At 40.9% G+C, this 17,453-nt stretch overlaps 1 protein-coding gene across 3 annotated transcripts in view; it reads left to right on the forward strand.

The window, feature by feature from the left end:
• Positions 1-17,453, forward strand: part of KHDRBS3 (KH RNA binding domain containing, signal transduction associated 3) — a 155,425-nt gene that overhangs the window by 76,702 nt on the left and 61,270 nt on the right. For all 3 annotated transcript variants that reach the window (XM_024741261.1, XM_024741263.1, XM_024741262.1), the window contains 2 exons: positions 2,205-2,351; positions 11,515-11,654. In XM_024741261.1, the coding sequence (XP_024597029.1) occupies positions 2,205-2,351; positions 11,515-11,654 (287 nt within the window). The remainder of the gene's footprint in view (positions 1-2,204; positions 2,352-11,514; positions 11,655-17,453) is intronic.

Raw genomic sequence — 17,453 nt, forward strand, 5'->3', positions numbered from 1 at the left:
CTCAGTCTATGGAGCTGCGTGACAGCTGTGGTTATGGTAAGAAGGCCTTCCTGTTCCAGCTTAGGTTTGTAATAGCAATGAGAATGTTTGCCTATGAATCAACAATTACAATCTCTCATTAAAAGCATTAGTTTGGTGCCATATTAGAAAAAGATAAGAAGTGTTCATTTCAGTAGTTCATGCTTTCAAAGATGAACTACTGTGCATAGAATCCAGTTTCTAAAACTTCAGCTGTGAAAGGCAGAGTCAGAGCAAATGATTGAAAATGTTCCGATTAGAACAAGAACTAGTCCACCGTTGGCATGAAAGAATAGTCCTTTTCTTTTTTTTTTTTTTTTTAAATTTATTTCTTTTTGGCTGCGTTGGGTCTTCGTTGCTGCGCGTGGGCTTTCTCTAGCTGTGACGAGCGGGGTCTACTCTTGTTGCGGTGCGCGGGCTTCTCATTGCGGTGGCTTCTCTTACTGCGGAGCACGGGCTCTAGGCATGCAGGCTTCAGTAGTTGTGGCTTGCGGACTCTAGAGTGCCGGCTCAGTAGTTGTGGCGCATGGGCTTAGTTGCTCCGCGGCATGTGGGATCTTCCTGGACCAGGCCTCCAACCCGTGTCCCCTGCCTGCATTGGCAGGCGGATTCTTAACCACTGTGCCACCAGGGAAGTCCCAATAGTCCTTTTCATACTTGACAAATTTTGAAGGAAATGCGTAGGATATTGTGGTAGCTTATGTTTGCTTTCCCTTCAAAAATATTTTTCTTCTTTTCTTTCAGTTTCTGGCCCACTTTCCATAAATATGAAGGAAACTAGCCTTTACTGAGTGCCTGCCACGTAGAAGGCAGTGTCCTGGGCACTATATATACTGTCTCCTGGGCCAGGCCTTTACACAAGCTGCCTTTGTAGTCTTCTCAGTGGACCTACATTAATACACATGTGTTAACCCCAAATTGATTTTGCAGACTAAGTGTTGGATTACATATAACCTGTTCAAACTCACTCACACACCTGGTGAGCACCATGGCTAAAATTCAGGTTTATCCAACTCTAAATCCCCTGCCCTGTTCATGCTCTTTATTTTGATATGTCTTTTCTTTGTAAAAATTCAGATTAGTTAAGTGACAAAAGTTGAAGCCTTAAGGGGTGAAGTCAAGGGCCTGTGTGCCGCCTCATCCTCTTGGCTACTTTTGGAATCAACAGGTGCTGTGGCCAGGAATTCCTGGGTTCTCTCTCTTACGGGGTGGGTTTTTTGGGGAGGCTAGGAAGGTTTCCTGCTGTTTAGAAATCACTCTAGGTGTAGGTTCCTACTAATCTTAATCTCTGTGTCTGATTTTAATGTTGAGAACAAAGACTGTTAAAAGAACCCGATTCTGCAATTGCTACTCTAACAAAGGCTTGTTAGAAAAAGATAATGGAGCAAAGTTAGTGGTCCCTTAATGACCTGGGGTTTTTCCCCCCCTGAATTTCATTATATCCACCAAAATTTTTTTAAATGTTTCTCATAATCATATAAAATCCTATAACAAAATCTTTCATTTATTTTATTCATTGTTTTATTCTCAGATAGAGCATAGTGCCTGGCATGTAGAAATGGTTTTTTGTATGAATGAGCAAATGAACATAGAAATGAATAAATAATATTTACCTATTCATTCAAAAATATTTGTTGAGCATCTACTACCTACCAAGCACTTTTCTAGACAAGGAGCATGCAGCCCCAAACAAGACAATCATGGGTTCTGCTCCATGGTGATCACCTTAAGTGAGAAAAATTAGAAAATAGACGAGCAAAAAGTAAGGCATTTTAGATAGTGGTAAATGCTTTGTGACAGCTCAGGGGCCCACAGGGTAGCCAGTGAAGAAGTGAGCTTGGTTGCTTGGCCTGTCTGAGGAATACGAAGCGGTTCTCTGCAGCGCCTGGAGGGGTTGGGCCGGGTCGTCTGCAGAGCGCGTGGCCTTCGGGAGATGGCCGGAGGACTCCTGGGCCGGAGGCAGGACTTGAGACCCGTCCCACAGCAGCAGGAAGCCTTTGGGGTCTCCATAAAGGCCTGGGGACAGCAAGATCAGATTTACGTTTTAAACTTTCTTCCTTTAGGTGGTGTTTGCTGTTGGGTGAACCTCTTGTGATAACCACATGCCAGATAAGCTCGGGTAGTTTTCCTTTTCTTTTTCTCTTCTTACAGTGACACCCTTTTAAACATGATTTTTCTTTTTTCAGGAAGAAGAGTTGAGGAAAAGTGGAGAAGCGAAGTACTTCCACCTCAATGATGATCTCCATGTTCTGATTGAAGTGTTTGCCCCGCCAGCAGAAGCCTATGCCCGCATGGGACATGCTCTGGAGGAAATCAAAAAGTTCCTCATTCCGGTCAGTACAGTTTTTCTTGATAGTTAATTTGTACTTTAAAGTCCTCCCTTTGTTTTAATCCTTGACAGTTCTTATCAGTAATTGTTATTTGCATAGCGCTTTGCCTGTTACAGTGTCCCTGTGAATTACTTGGCATCATTCCCTCTTTACCTGTGAGGCCAGGGATTTGTAAAGAGATTGGGTAATACTGCAAGAAAGTTGAAGAGCACAGTCACTGGTGTGCCTTTGGGGTCTCAGGCCCTGAGCCTTGCTGTGACACTCAGTCACTTCACAAATTCGTTGCTCTCGAGCGTGAGCTCGTTGGTGCGGTCCACGTGCCGAGCGCTGTGCTCAGTGTTGGTGTGTCGCGTGAGTAAGCGCAGCCCCACAGGAGGCTTTTGAGGTTTAGGGGAGCGGAAGCACGTGGTTTCTGTGCAGCGTGAGGAGTGCTTGATGGTGCCGGAGCGCGGGCACAGAGAGGAAGGCACTGTGTGGGTGTTTATGTTTTTGTTAGCAGTTGATGGTCTTTTTTAATCCTTTTCAGACACGCTGACATTGCCGAGAATGTGATAATTTGAAGAGAATTTGTCCCTATTTCCATTACAAAAGTTAATTTCGGTCTTTTGTATAATTTGCATGTTCTAGATTTAAAAAACAAAAACTTGAACACATTGGTTCTTCAGACAGTTTATTTTAGAGAAACTGTCACATCTGCCAAACAGCTGTCTGGGATAAGACTGTGTTCAGCGATTCCCAGTGGTGTAGCAGATTGACTTACCTACTGTAGCATGTGTCATGATTATGTTATCTGTGAGGAAGACTCACATTTATAGGGAAAGGACGTTTTAAATCACGATTGTCTTGGAAAAGCCAGGGCATAAGACCGTATTAAGTGTTTTAACTTGGGAGCTTAACAGAGTTTTCAGTAGTTCCCTCAAGCCAGTGTGATGATCCTATTATTCATTTAGTTTAAAAACAGAGCTTTTGAGTGCTCTCTATTTGATAGACACATGTGGACTAATAAAAGACATGGCCCCTGCCCTTATGGAGTTTATATAATGGGAGAGACAGGTAAGAATCAGATATTTATATAAATGACTTTAAAATTGTAACTCTGACAAGACCAAGGAGAGATTTAATGTCCTTGTGGTCATTCATTGAGGACGAGGGAGTGCCAGCTTAGCCAAGTCGGACAGACTCTGTTCTCCAAAGGTAGCAGCAGCCGTCCTCCCACCCCATCACTTCTCACTCTTACACCAAGAGGTAGGCTCCAACTTCTTTCACCTTGAATCTGAGCTGGCCAGAAAACTCTTTGCCTGACCCAAGGTCGCAAAGAATTTCTGCTGTGTTTTCTTCTTAATGTTTTATGGTATTAGCTCTTGCATTGAACTCTGTGATCCACTTGAAGTTACTTTTTGTGTATGGTGTTAGATTAGGATCTAAATATATCTTTTTCTATGTGGATATCCAGTTGTCCCAGCACCATATGTTAAAGACAATTCTGTCCCTATTGAATTGCCTTGGCACTGTTGTTGAAGATTAACCGAATATAAATGTATGAATTTATTTCAGAATTCTCAGTTCTGTTCCATTGATTTATATACCTGTCCTTATGCCAGTACCATACTCTTAATTACTTCAGCCTTATAACAAATTTTGAAATCCAGGTTGTGTAAGTTCTGCAACTTTGTTCTTCTTTTTCAAAATTGTTTTGGCTATTCTGGCTCCTTCGCATTTTTATGTATATTTTACATTCAGCTTGTCAATTTCTACCAAAAAAAAAAAAAAAAAACCTTGCTAGGCTTTTGATAGTGCGTTGAACTTATAAGTCAGTTTGGGGGTAATTTTCCGTCCTAACAATATTGCACCTTCTTGTCCATGAACACGAAATGTCTCTCCATTTTTAAAAGAGATATTAAAATTTTTTCTCAGCAGTGTTTTATAGTTTTCAGGATACCGGGCTTGCATTTCTTTTGTTACATTTATTTCTAAGTATTATATACTTTTTGATGTTATTGTGAACGGAATTGTTTTTTTTTAAATTTCATTTTCAGGTGGTTACTTGTGTATAGAAATGCAGTTGATCTTGTTTGTACCTTGTGACTTTGCTGAATGTGTTTATTGGTTTCAGTGTGTGTGTGTTTAATGGGATTATCAGGATTTTCTACATACAGAATCATGTGATCTGTGAATAAAGAAAGCTTTACTTCTTCCTTGCATATCTGATGCCTTTAATTTTTTATTTAATTTTATTTTCTTCCTTATTACACTGACTAGAACTTTCAGTGCATTGTTGAGTAGCAGTGAGGATAGACACCCTTTCCTAGTTTTCAGTCTTTTACCGTGAAGTGTGATGTTAACTGTGGGGTTTCTTTTGCTGCCCTTTATCATGTTGAAGAAGTTCTCTTCTGTGCCTGGTGGTAAGAGGTTTGGTTTTGTTGGTTTGTTTTAGTCACAAATGGGTGTTGGGCTGTGCTAACTGCTCTTCGGTCCATTGAGCCCCTCACGTGGCTTTTCTTCTTCATTCTGTTAATAACGGCGTATTGCATTTGTGATTTCAGATGTCAGGCCAGCTTTGCAGTCCCAGGTGAAACTCTACTTGGTCGTGATATGTAATCCCTTTTATATGTTGCTGGAAACATATAAAAAACCCTAATAGTTTAATGATTATTACATCTATAATCATGAGGGATATTGGCTTGTAGTACAGTATTTTTATAGACGTTTCTATTAAAGCACACATCTGGCATTTCTGGTGCTCTTTGTTTCTTTATGCGGATAGAGTTGACATATGGTGTTACTTGTTTTCAGCCTGAAGGACTTCCTTTAGTCTTTTTTGTAACATAGGTCTGCTAGCAAAAAAAGTTTTTTTCTCGGCGTGTCTTTATTCCACCTGTATCCTGAAGCTTAGTTTACAAACGTACCTCTTTTTATTGCGCTTCACTTTATTGTGCATCAGAGATACTGTGTTTGTTTTGTTGTTGTTTTTTTTAACAAATTGAAGGTTTGTGGCAACCCTGTGTCAGGCAAGTCTGTTGGCATCATTTTTCCAATAGCATTTGTTCACGTCATGTCTCTGTGCCACGTTTTGGTAATTCTCACAGTATCTCAAATGTTTTTACTAATTTTATATCTGTTATGGTGATCAGTGATCTTTGATGTTACTACTGTAACTCAACTGAAGGCTCAAATAATGGTTAGATCTTTTAGCAGTATTTTTTAATTAAGGTGAGTACTTTTTTTTTTAAGACATAATGGTATTGCACACTAATAGACTACAGTGTAGTGTTAACCGTAACTTTTATATGCACTGGGAAACTAAAAAATTCGTATAACTGGCTTTCTTTCAATATTTGCCTTATTGCGGTGGTCCGGAACCAAATCTGCAATACCTCCAAAGTATACCTGTGTATAATTCTTGGTCGATGGTTTTTTCTTTTATGTGGTAGGAGGCCCTTCTTCTGTTTTCTGGCCTCTACTATTTTTGATGTGAAGAGTCATTAATTGTTTTGTCGTTTTGTGTGTAATCTGTTGTTTTTCTCTTGCTGTTGCTCAGACCTTCTTTTTATCTTTGATTTTCCACTATTTGACTGTGGCGTACATGTTTATCTCAAGCGAATACGTGAATATGTGGGCTTGTGTTTTTCTTCAAATGTGTGGGTAGTTTTCAACCATTGTTTCTTTAAAATTTCTCTGCCTTTCTCTTCCTCCTCCACCACCCCCAACCCCTGGATTCCCATTATATGTATGTTGGTACATTTGATGGTGCCCCACGGATCTCTGAGACTCATTTTTCTTCATCCATTTTTCTCTGTGTTTTTCAGACTGAATACTTTTAATTAACTTCAAGTCCACTGATTCATTCTTCTGCCATCTTAAATCTGCTGTTGAGCTCCTCTGATTAACTTTACATTGTAGTTATTGTGGGTTTTTTTAACCTCTTTTTTTTTGCTGGTCCAGATTTGGGCCCTCTCCTAGGCAGTTTCTTCCTGCCCTGGGTATAGGTGACGTTTTCCTGTTTCTGCGCTTGTCTCTTAGGTTTTTGTTGAGAACACCACATTTTAAGTAATGTATTGTAGTAAATCGGATTCTGATTCACTTTATTCCCAGAGGGTTATTGTTGCAGGTTTTTTTTTTTTTCTTTAATAATTTAGTTGGACTAAATCTGCAAAGTCTGTCTCCTTCATGGTTTAAAGTTTTGTTAATTGTTTTCCTTCTCACTTTTATTTTGAAGCCTGGCCTGCTAGGATTTTTCTCTGGGTCAGCATTGCTGAGAGATCAGCCAATGATTGGTCAGAGGGTGTGCTCAAACACCTGTGTCAGTAAGGTTCCCCCGTCTGCTGATGGAACTGGGTGTGCACTGGGGAGCACATCCAAAGGCTACTCAGTTTTCCAGTCTGCCCTGGCTTCTCCTTTCTGCCAGGAATCCTTGTGTCTCCTTTGTACATACACAGACGCACTGTCAGGCGAGGAGGTGCGGGGCACTTTAGCTTTCTCCCGTTCTCTGCTGTGCGTGTGCATAGCCCTCCATTCAGCCGGAGACGTGCAGAGAGCTTATCGAGCCTCTCCCTGGCTGTTACATTTCTGGCTAATTGGCCAGTCTGTTTGTTGCTTGCCCCACCCAGAACGTGATTATTCGGCTTGCTGATTGACTGGCCTTCTCTATTCATTTGCTATCAGAATTGCTACTGATGTTGACAGCGCTGCCGGGCATGGAGTCATTTCACACTTTCTTCAGAATCAGGTGAACATCCGTCACTGGTTTTCACGGCTTTCCCCATCCTAGTGGAACTTCTGCGTCATCTGGGCTGGGGAGGAGGGGTGGGAGCACAAGATTGCCACAGACTCCCACTCTCCTTTCCAGAGTCCTGAAGCGGTCGTTTTTAACTGTTTGGTCAGCTTTTATTGTTGCTTTTTATGGAAAGGCTTTGCTGAGCTCCTTGCTTAGTTATCCTGAAAGTCCTGTGCTCTCTCATAACCTTTCATTTTTTTTTTTTTTAAACTTAGGTTGTTTTGGATCTCTATCCGTACGAGCATATGTAAAGTTTCACTTCATCCTTTTTCGTGTCTGCATAATATTTCATTATATGCGTGTTCCAGAATTTAATTAGTCTTCAAATAATGGACACTTACTTCTTATAGATTATAATTCAAACAGTGATCCCAGGATTAACCTTGGACATAAATATTAGCATATTTGGGCAAATATGTCTGAAGAGTACATCTCTGGCTAGTTAGAGAACCCACTGAATTTTTAATAAATTACTTTTAATGATTTTATTTTAAGACTTTTTTCCTATTCTCCAGGCTAACACATTTAGATAGATCCTAAACTTACTGGCTAGAGAAATCCCATTTACACACATTTAATTAGAATTCTAATCAATTTTCTACTCTTCACAATTGGTGACAGTGTTGGTGTTAATGTTATAATAGGTTCACTTTTCAGGCGGGGAGTTGAAGTGATGATTTACTAGTGACTAGTTTAAAATGTAAAATTGTAAAAATAATTTAATCTATAAGCTACCATATGTGATTTGGTTTCCCTGCTGATCTAAAAACATTATTTCAAAGACCAATAAAATTGTAACTACAGTGTGTATGTCAATAGTGTCTATGTGACATCAGAAGAAACAGTTACCTCACATGTAAAGAAGTTGTCTAAAATCACATAGCTGGTCAGCCCGATTGGTAGATTCAGGCTTAACCTCAGATGCGATTGACTCAGATTCCGTTTTTTTGCTTTTTGGGTTTTTTTTTCCCCCTCCTAACTACACTATCTGCTGTAATGTACTCTTACACAGATGATGTTTAAAATAGGCTTTAATTCTAGTTTTTGTGGCACCATTGTAAATCACCTAACTTTACTTAGAGCAATGCTTTTCTTTTTAAATTTTTAACTGTATTTTTGAATAGGGCCTCAGTTATCTTCTTTTCCCATGAATCAATTTTTAACCACATACAATTTTATGTCCTGCCTCCTAACACTTTTCAACAGGGCCAATATTCAGCGTTTAGGTAGCACATTTTATTTAGAATGTGCTTTAAAAATAACTTATTAATCACACGTTTTTAGTAAAATGGTAAGGAGCATACTGTTAGTAGGCAGAACCCACCACGGATTCAGAGGTTATCTGCCAGGAGCCTGCCAAGGGCCAGCTGTGATGACACACCCTTCTCTGTAATGTGTGGGGCCTTCCTTCCCACTTCTGTATCCATATCTTTAACTTCTGAATTTCTAGTTCCTGTGTCTGATTGCTCTACAACAGCTCAATTTTTGTGTGCTATAGACCATTGCAGACTCGACCTGTACGAAGTTGATTAAATCATGATGTCACTTTGTTACTCTCCTTATCTTCCAGAAACCAGTCAAACTTCTTGACTTTGCTCATATACCCCCATATCCAATATTTTACCATTTCTAATAAAATTAGGCATTATAAATAACTCCATATCTACCTGTCACCATCCTTCCTGCCACTTCCCTACTCCAGGCCATCTTTACCACGTACTGGGATTACTTAAGTGCTTCCATCTGGTGTTTCTGCCTCCAGTGTGTTGTTTTTTCCTTTTAATATCTTTATTGAGATATAAATCACACGGCATAAAATTCACTCATATAAAGTATACAGTTCAGTGCCTTTTAGTATATCCGCAGAGTTCTGCAGCTGTCCCCCTAATCTCAGCTGGGCCATTTGTATTACCTCCCAAAATGAACCTTGTAACCAACAGCCGTCACTCCCCATTCTTCTCCCACCTTCGGCAACCACTAATTAGTTTTTGTTCTTTTTACACAGCTTTTATGGAGATGGAATTCAGATACCATACAGTTTACCCATAAGGTATACAGTTCACTGGATTATTGTATAGTCACAGTTTTGTAACCATGACTACCAACTGGTTTAGATTTTTATCATCCCCCAAAGGAACTCCATAGCCATTAGCAGTCCCTCCCACTTGGCTCGCCTACCTTCTCACGCTCCTCTGTCTTACATCGCCACTAATTTCTCTCTCTAGATTTCCCTGGGTTTTTTTGACATTTCATATAAAACACGTACAGTATGTGTAGTCTTTTGCCCTGACTTCTTTCACTTAACATACTGTTATCAAGATTCATTCAAGTTGCTTTTTATTGCTGGATAATATTCCATTTTACAATATACCACATTTTATATGTCCACTCATCAGTTGAGGACTTTGGGGTTGTTTCTACTTTGGGGCTATTATGAATAATGCTGCTGTAAACATTCATGCACACCACATTTTATATGTCCACTCATCAGTTGAGGACTTTGGGTTGTTTCTACTTTGGGGCTATTATGAATAATGCCGCTGTGAACATTCATGCACACATTTTTGCATGAATATATGTTTTCATTTTCTTGGGTATTACCTAGGAATGGATTTGCCAGGTCATACGGTAACTCTTTGTTCAGCATTTTTGAGGAGCTACTACGTGGTTTTCCGAAGTGGCTGGACCATTTTACACTGCCACCAGAAAGTTGTAAGGGTTTCAATATCTCTGCAATCTTACCAACACTTGATATTGCTTATCTCTTTGATTACTGCTATGCTAGGGAGTATGTTCGTGGTATTTCATTGTGGTTTTTGTTTGCATTTCCATAATAATTAATAATGTCGAGCTTCTTTTCTTGGGCTTACTTTCTGTTTTTCTTAGAGAGAAATGCCTATTCAAATCCTTTATACTATTATGAATAATGCTGCTGTAAACATTCATGCACACATTTTTGCATGAATATATGTTTTCATTTTCTTGGGTATTACCTAGGAATGGATTTGCCAGGTCATATGGCAGATGCTCTTTGTTCAGCATTTTTGAGGAGCTACTACGTGGTTTTCCGAAGTGGCTGGACCATTTTACATTGCCACCAGAAAGTTGTAAGGGTTTCAATATCTCTGCAATCTTACCAACACTTGATATTGCTTATCTCTTTGATTACTGCTATGCACGGTAACTCTTTGTTCAGCATTTTTGAGGAGCTACTACGTGGTTTTCCGAAGTGGCTGGACCATTTTACACTGCCACCAGAAAGTTGTAAGGGTTTCAGTATCTCTGCAATCTTACCAACACTTGATATTGCTTATCTCTTTGATTACTGCTATGCTAGGGAGTATGTTCGTGGTATTTCATCGTGGTTTTTGTTTGCATTTCCATAATAATTAGTAATGTCGAGCTTCTTTTCTTGGGCTTACTTTCTGTTTTTCTTAGAGAGAAATGCCTATTCAAATCCTTTATCCTTTCAAAATTAGGTTGTGTGTCCTTTTATTATTGAGCTGTGAGAGTTCTTCATGTATTATGAATACAAGTTGCTTATCAGGTAATAGGATTTCAAAATATTTTCTTCTATTTTGTGGGCTGTATTTTCACTTTTTTGATGGTGTTTTTGTGGCACAATAGTTTTAAACTTTAACTTGGTCCAATTTGACTGTTTTTTCATTTGTGCTTTTGGTATCTTAGCTAAGAAATCATTATGTACTATAGGATCATGAAGATTTACTTTCACGTTTTCTTTCAAGAGTTTTACAGTTTTAGCTCTTACATTTAGGTCTCTGATCCATTTTGATATAATTTTTGTGTATGGCAGAAAGTAAAGGGCCCATCTTATTTTTTTGATGGGGATATTTATTTGTTACAGCACCATTTGTTAGAGACTATTTGAAAATCAATTGACTATAATGGATAACTGGGCTCTCAATTCTATTTCATTGATCTCTATGTCTATCTTTTAAGGCAGTACCATATATTCTCCATTACTATAGCTTTATAGTAAGTTTTGAAATGAGTTCATACCAGTCTTCCAACTTTGTTCTTCTTTCTTTAGATAGTTCTGGCTAAACTAGGCTCTCCGTAACTACTAGTTGATTGAGTTGTAAATAATAATGCCCATATATCAGTTACGTGCCATTTTAATTTTATTATAAATATTTCACTTGGAAAGTATGCACAGCAGAAGGAGATATGGCTGACTGTAGAAAAGTCTAGTTTAGGGGGAGAATACTGTTTTTTTTTTTCTTTTTACAACAATTTATTGGTAAATTTTCATTTCAACAAACTCAAGTCTTCTTTTAGGAATTTAACTATTTTCCTTACCTTTTTTTTTTCCTATTAAAAATTATTTGCTTCTTGTCCTGAATTCTTTGTTATCTTTTGTCTTTTGTGTAGGACTATAATGATGAAATCAGGCAAGCACAGCTCCAGGAATTGACATATTTGAATGGTGGTTCAGAAAACGCAGATGTGCCGGTTGTTCGAGGGAAACCTACCTTGCGTACAAGAGGTGTACCAACCCCAGCAATAACCAGGTAGGTGTGATTAATTGACTCACCTTTTTGTTGTTAGAATAGGGTACCATGGCAACAGTTTTAATGTTTCCTTTTTTAACCGGTGTATTGGTACAAAGCCTATAGGAATACATTCAGGCAATATATGGTGTCGTATTAAGAGGATTCACTGTGGACCGAGGTATTCCTGGGCTTAAATGTAACCTGTACCACTTACTAGCTAATGACTGTAGATCAGTTTATTTAATCACCCTCGCGTTATTAATCCCCTAATTCTTGGAATGTAAGTCGTAGCTTTGATGCACAAATGGAGATAGTGGAAGCTTGTGTTTTCCCAGTGAGCGCAGACAGTACCAGGCTAGTTCGTTGCCGCACCTCCAGTGTTGAGCAGTGTCAGGTACCAGGTGAGTGTCCCGATGCTTGTTGTCCTTTTGTGCCGTGTAAATGCTCTGTGGTATCTGAAACTCCGAAGCTTGTCCAGGCACACCGAATTTTTATTTCTGTCTCGGAATCATGACTGCTTTTATCATGAAAAATATGTTAATGAATTCGTAAGTCAGTTGAAGCAAACTATAAATTGAGACGTGACTCTCAAACTTATTTGAAAATTATTTTTAACTTTTGCATTTTTGCCCCCAGAAGAACTCAGTGGAAGTTAGTAACACAGACTTTTTTTCACTGGTGACTGTATATATTTTTTCAGGTAGAGTTTTGCATGAAATAATTTAAAATAGGTTTCTTCCATTTATCCAAGTTCCTTTGGAGGAATAAAAAGCGAGTCCCCCTGCTGAGTGCCGATCGACACGCTGTCAGAGCAGTTGCAGACAGGTGTCATTGCAATGTAAAAGGAACACAGATCTGGGCATGGTACCAGGTGGGTTTTCTCTGTAAAAAACAGGCTAATAATAATAGGATTGCTGATGATGATTTAATGAAATAATTTATGTAGCTGTTCAGTAAACGGTAAATCTCTATCATTTCCATTTCTCCTGTTAAATAATTTACTTGCAATCATAGGAAATTACATATTTGCTATATTCGTTTCCAGTGGCTGTTACAATGAATTACCACAAATTTGGTGGCTTTAAGCAATAGAAATTGGTCATAGCTCTGGAGGCAAATGTCTGAAATCAGCTTTACTAGGCTAAAATCAAGGTACTGACCGCTCTCCCCCTTGGAGGCTGTAGGGGGGAATCGTCGTGGTGACCCTCCCAGCTTCTGGTGCCTGTAGGCGGTCCTTGACTTGAGGCCATAGCACTCTGCTCTCTCTCCTTCTTAGCGCTGCCTTCTCGCATCTCCAGTTGCCTCCCTCACATAGGGATACGTGGGATTGTATTTAGAGTCCACCTGGGTGATCCAGGGTAGTGTTTCCATCTCAGGATTCTCGACCTAATGTCACATCTGCAAAGGCCCTTTTCTCTAAATCAGGCAACATTCACAGAATGAATATCCCTTGGATAGAGAATATAGATAATAGAGCACGTGCAGTGCCATCATTTAGGGGATGCCCTGTTCCTTAGACCAGGTACATCCCTTGGATAGAGATAATAGAGCACGTGCAGTGCCATCATTTAGGGGATGCCCTGTTCCTTAGACCAGGCCTTCCATTTTTACTGAAGATAATTTCTAATCTAGTTGTCTCATTTTCAGTTGAGTTGAAAATGTTATGTTGTGAATCGACAAGGAAAGCAGAAACTTTCTGTTTTGAGGGAGTGTAGTATCTGGAGAGATACCTCCATCTGCCCAGATGAAAAATTATTCCTCTTGGTGACAGCCTATACCCTGCTTGCCATTTTAAGCTTTTCCGTTGCCTTGGTAGTGGGTATTTTGGGATGGAAATACCGTTCAGGTCACGCTTCAGACCCAGTGGTTCGCTTGTGGAGCAATGGCTGGTTCGTGCTGATCCAGCACCTGACACGGAGCACTTCTGCTCCCCACGTGCCAAGGAGCCAGGCACCGCCTTCTTCCCTCCATGTGATTGTGGGCTGGCATGGCACCAGATCGTTCAAATACTCTGTTTTGTACAGTGTGAAATTCATGTTCCTCTAAGAGGCATTCAGTTGCCCTTCTGTTCTTTTTCTTAAGACCTCTCTCCCAGTTGGTCTTTGTTCATTACTTTGCCAGGTTTCCTGCTTTAGCACCTGCCTCCCCCCGACACCACCACTGGGTTAAAGGGTGTGCTCTGCCCTTCCAAACCTTTGCTCACACTGCTCCTGTGTCTGCAAGTCTGTGGTTCCGCTCTCTAACTCTCTCACCTGTTTAAGTCCTACTTGTCTTTACATCCCGAACTGAAACTTACTTTAACAGACACTCACATTGTGCCTACTACTGACTGAGTGCTTTCCGAGCACATCACAGATATTAACTAGGTTAAGCCTCATAACAGCCCTGTGAGGCGGGCACTGTTTTGCTAAAGTCACCATTTCACCGATGAGGAAACCAAGGCCAGAGGAGTCAGTTACTTGCTCCAGTCACTCAGCTGGGGATTTTTAGAGCCCGGCTGGAATGCAGGCAGTCTGCTTCCAGAAACCATGCCTCTCCCTCTCTTTGATCCTTCCCTTCCGTTTTTATCCAGAATCTTTTTTTTTTTTTTCTTCCACTCATTCTCCTCTTGCAGTTTTTCCATAGAACTTTCATTCTGTCACTTTTCTTATATTACAGCACAATTAATACAAACTACGATGAAAAGACATATTTTTGCTACTTTTTCTCATCAGATCACATATAGTAACTTGCTAAGTTAATGTCCGTCTACCAGAAGAAAAATAAATTAATATGGAAAATAATTAGGATAGAAAATTACAAAAATCCTAAGGGTGAGATTAATACACAAAAAGGTACATGTTATTTTGTAGGGTTGGCAAAATTGGTCTTCAGATTATGCTTTGAGCTTTCTAGTGGCCAAAGCGGAGGAAAATATGGTTTTAGAATTCACAGCATCTAAATGGCTAAAAACAGTCATAAAACAAAAGGCAAATGCACTTGTTGCAGCCTAGCGCTTTCTAGTCCTGGGACCACTGGACGGTCATAGGTAGATCCTCGCTACACTCAGTCCCTCAGTAGGTCATTTTGATTTTAGCTCTGAAATAAGCCTTAAACCTATTTTTCTTTGATCACCTTTTCCACCCTGCACTCCAGCCAGACTGGTCTCCCTTCTGTTCCTTGAACAGGCCGAGCTCGTTCCTTTCCCTGTCCTTTGCCTTCACTCCTCCTCCTTGGAAGGCCTGTCTGCAGTTGCCTGCCTGCCCCTCAGCATCCTGTTCTCAACACACACAGGCACCATGTCAGAGAAGCCTTTGCTGGTTGCCTTGTTTGAAGTGGCCGCCCCCATAACCCAGAAGCCGGCCCACAGCACCCTTCTTGGTTACATGGTGGCACTTATCAAACTGAATTTACCTTTCTGACTTGTTCACTTTTTCATTGGTTACCCCTCAGTATTACGTTAAAACCTTAAGGGCACTTGTGTCCCTAATGTTTGGCATATAGGAATCACTCAGTAAATACACGTTGAGTGAATACAATACAGTCGCAAATTCTTTAGACTCTTCTGATCAAGTGTTGACCATTTACAACATTTTTTGTTCGTGTAGTTCTTGTCTGTCACGTGACTAGATTACCAGGGGATTAGCTTTTCGGGAATGGTCACATGGACAGCACCACTTTAGAATTTCACAGCAGAACAGGTCATTACTGGAATCTTCATGAGTGTTCCCCACTGGTATCACTTCAGGGTAGCTTTCTGCTGAAAGATGTAAATGATCTAAAAGTAAATCCTGCAGAAGGCAGAAATAAGTATTTTAATAAAACCTTTTCATTCAGTTTCAAATGAGAGGACTAAACTTACTCCTTTTTAACTTAGGAGATAAGGAAGTTTCTTTACTTCCGTTCTGCCCTGTGCAGCCCTGTGGTACGTCACCTCCCTAACTCCTCACGCGGACCCCAGCAGAGAACACATCAGGGAAGATTAGGACTGACGCCACTCCAGGCAAACTCTCTGTTTAGCTCTGTGGTTTTCCCCGTAGGGTCTCCACCGCATATACTGCCTGCTGCCCTGGTCGTCTGGGCTGGACAGTTTTGAGACCTCAAGGATGCTCCCTTCCTTTCCCCTCTTCAGAACAGCTGGCTAGTTCTGTCTTGCTTCTCCACTGGCCTTGTCTGGCCCATCTGGCCCTTTCCCCAAGTAGCAGGCAGTGTTCTCTCCCTGCATGTGTTACCAGAAAGAGCAGGAAGAAAAAGTGAACAAAGCAGATGAAGCCTGTCTTTCTGAGTAGTAAGTACGCATTCACCAGCATTGGGTGCCGAACGTGGTGGTTTTGTTTCAACCTAGGACATGAGGCTGACCCATTCACGCAGCTTTTATCAGCTTTCATCAGATGGGGACAATTTTCAGCTACAGTTCCTTTAAAGAGTTTGCCTTCCCCTTATCTCTTCTTTTCTTGGACTGCAACCCCATGTTAGATCTTACGATTGCACTTCCCAGACTGTATGCCAGGGTGCTGGGATGCTGCCTCACACTCACGGGGCTGCCGTGGAGAGTTTCAATTTTCGTGGGACCACTGCAGTGGCCGGCAGCTTCCAGACACTGCACGAGCTATCAGCTTAAGTTAATCATTTATTGTTTTAACACTAGGTCACGCCCCACTGATTTCAGCGACGTCATATCTTTGTAAAACCGGCATCTCAGCCGCTGCTGTGATACATATTAGGTAGCCACAGTTGCTCTGCCTGTTGGGCAGAGCACGTGACTTCCCCAAACCAGGGGATCAGCTGGGACTCGGTCACTCTCATTTTCTCATCCACACAGATTTTCACATGGTACCTATTCTCTTTTTAAAACGGATTATGCATAGTATCATAGACGCTAAAGATTGTTTTAATGACAGAAAATGATCCATTCTTCTCTGCAGTATGTGAGAAATGTTATCGGGAAAGCTGAATAGTTAATATATGGGCCATAAATATTTCACCAGCATATGATATGATTTATATTATTCTACCAATCTCTATTAAAAAGTCCTTCTTTATCATTAAGGAAAGGCTGGATATAGGAAAATGGTATTTCTTTTTCTACTAGCCAAAATTATAAGGATTTCCAATTTTAAAAACCCATTAATTTGGGATGTTATGTGAACTATATGATTGCCTCCTGGATTTACCTTCTGAGGACCTTGTACCACCTGACCTGTCAGAACAGTCACTCTCCTCTCCTTCCTTCCAACCCTGTGTCTGCTGTCCGTGCCTTTCTTAAAACCCTGACAGTGGTTGACCACACACGTGCCCCGCGCAGACACTGGAGGACTTTTCTTGGACACGAGCTTCTCTGCTTCTCCTGCCGTAAGACCCGGACTGCCCCTCAGTCCTCAGCATTCACTCCCTTGGGTCCACGTGCTCTCTGAGTGTGTGTTAGTGCAGCCACGCTGGAGTTGATTAAGGGGAGGCAAAAGGAGAAAAACGTGTGCTTTCTTTTAAAATCACCTTAATAGGCTTTGGGAAGGCAATAACTGGGGCAAAGAATGTGCCAAACAGCGAGAAAACTTCTGACAAGAACTTGTAACTTAAGTGCAGCCTGGAACAGACACGTGAGAAAAGCCGCTGAGCACGGTTCTCCTGCTTACGGTGCATCCGCGCAGCCCGAAGCCGGGTGTGGGTTCCCGGTCCTCCTGTCGACTCCAGTGCCGGCTGAAGGAAGGCTTGGATACCCATCAGGCCAACTGACTTTTCCTAGAATAATGTCAAGCAAGCGCCGCTGTCAGGCTGCAGCCCTGGAGGGTGGAAGGAGCCCAGTGAGTGTTTCCTGTGCAGTGGGTGTCCCCTCCCCTC

The sequence above is a fragment of the Neophocaena asiaeorientalis genome, unplaced genomic scaffold (genome assembly GCF_003031525.2).
Source record: "Neophocaena asiaeorientalis asiaeorientalis breed wild unplaced genomic scaffold, Neophocaena_asiaeorientalis_V1.1 scaffold177, whole genome shotgun sequence".
NCBI classification, from domain to species: Eukaryota; Metazoa; Chordata; class Mammalia; order Artiodactyla; family Phocoenidae; genus Neophocaena; species Neophocaena asiaeorientalis.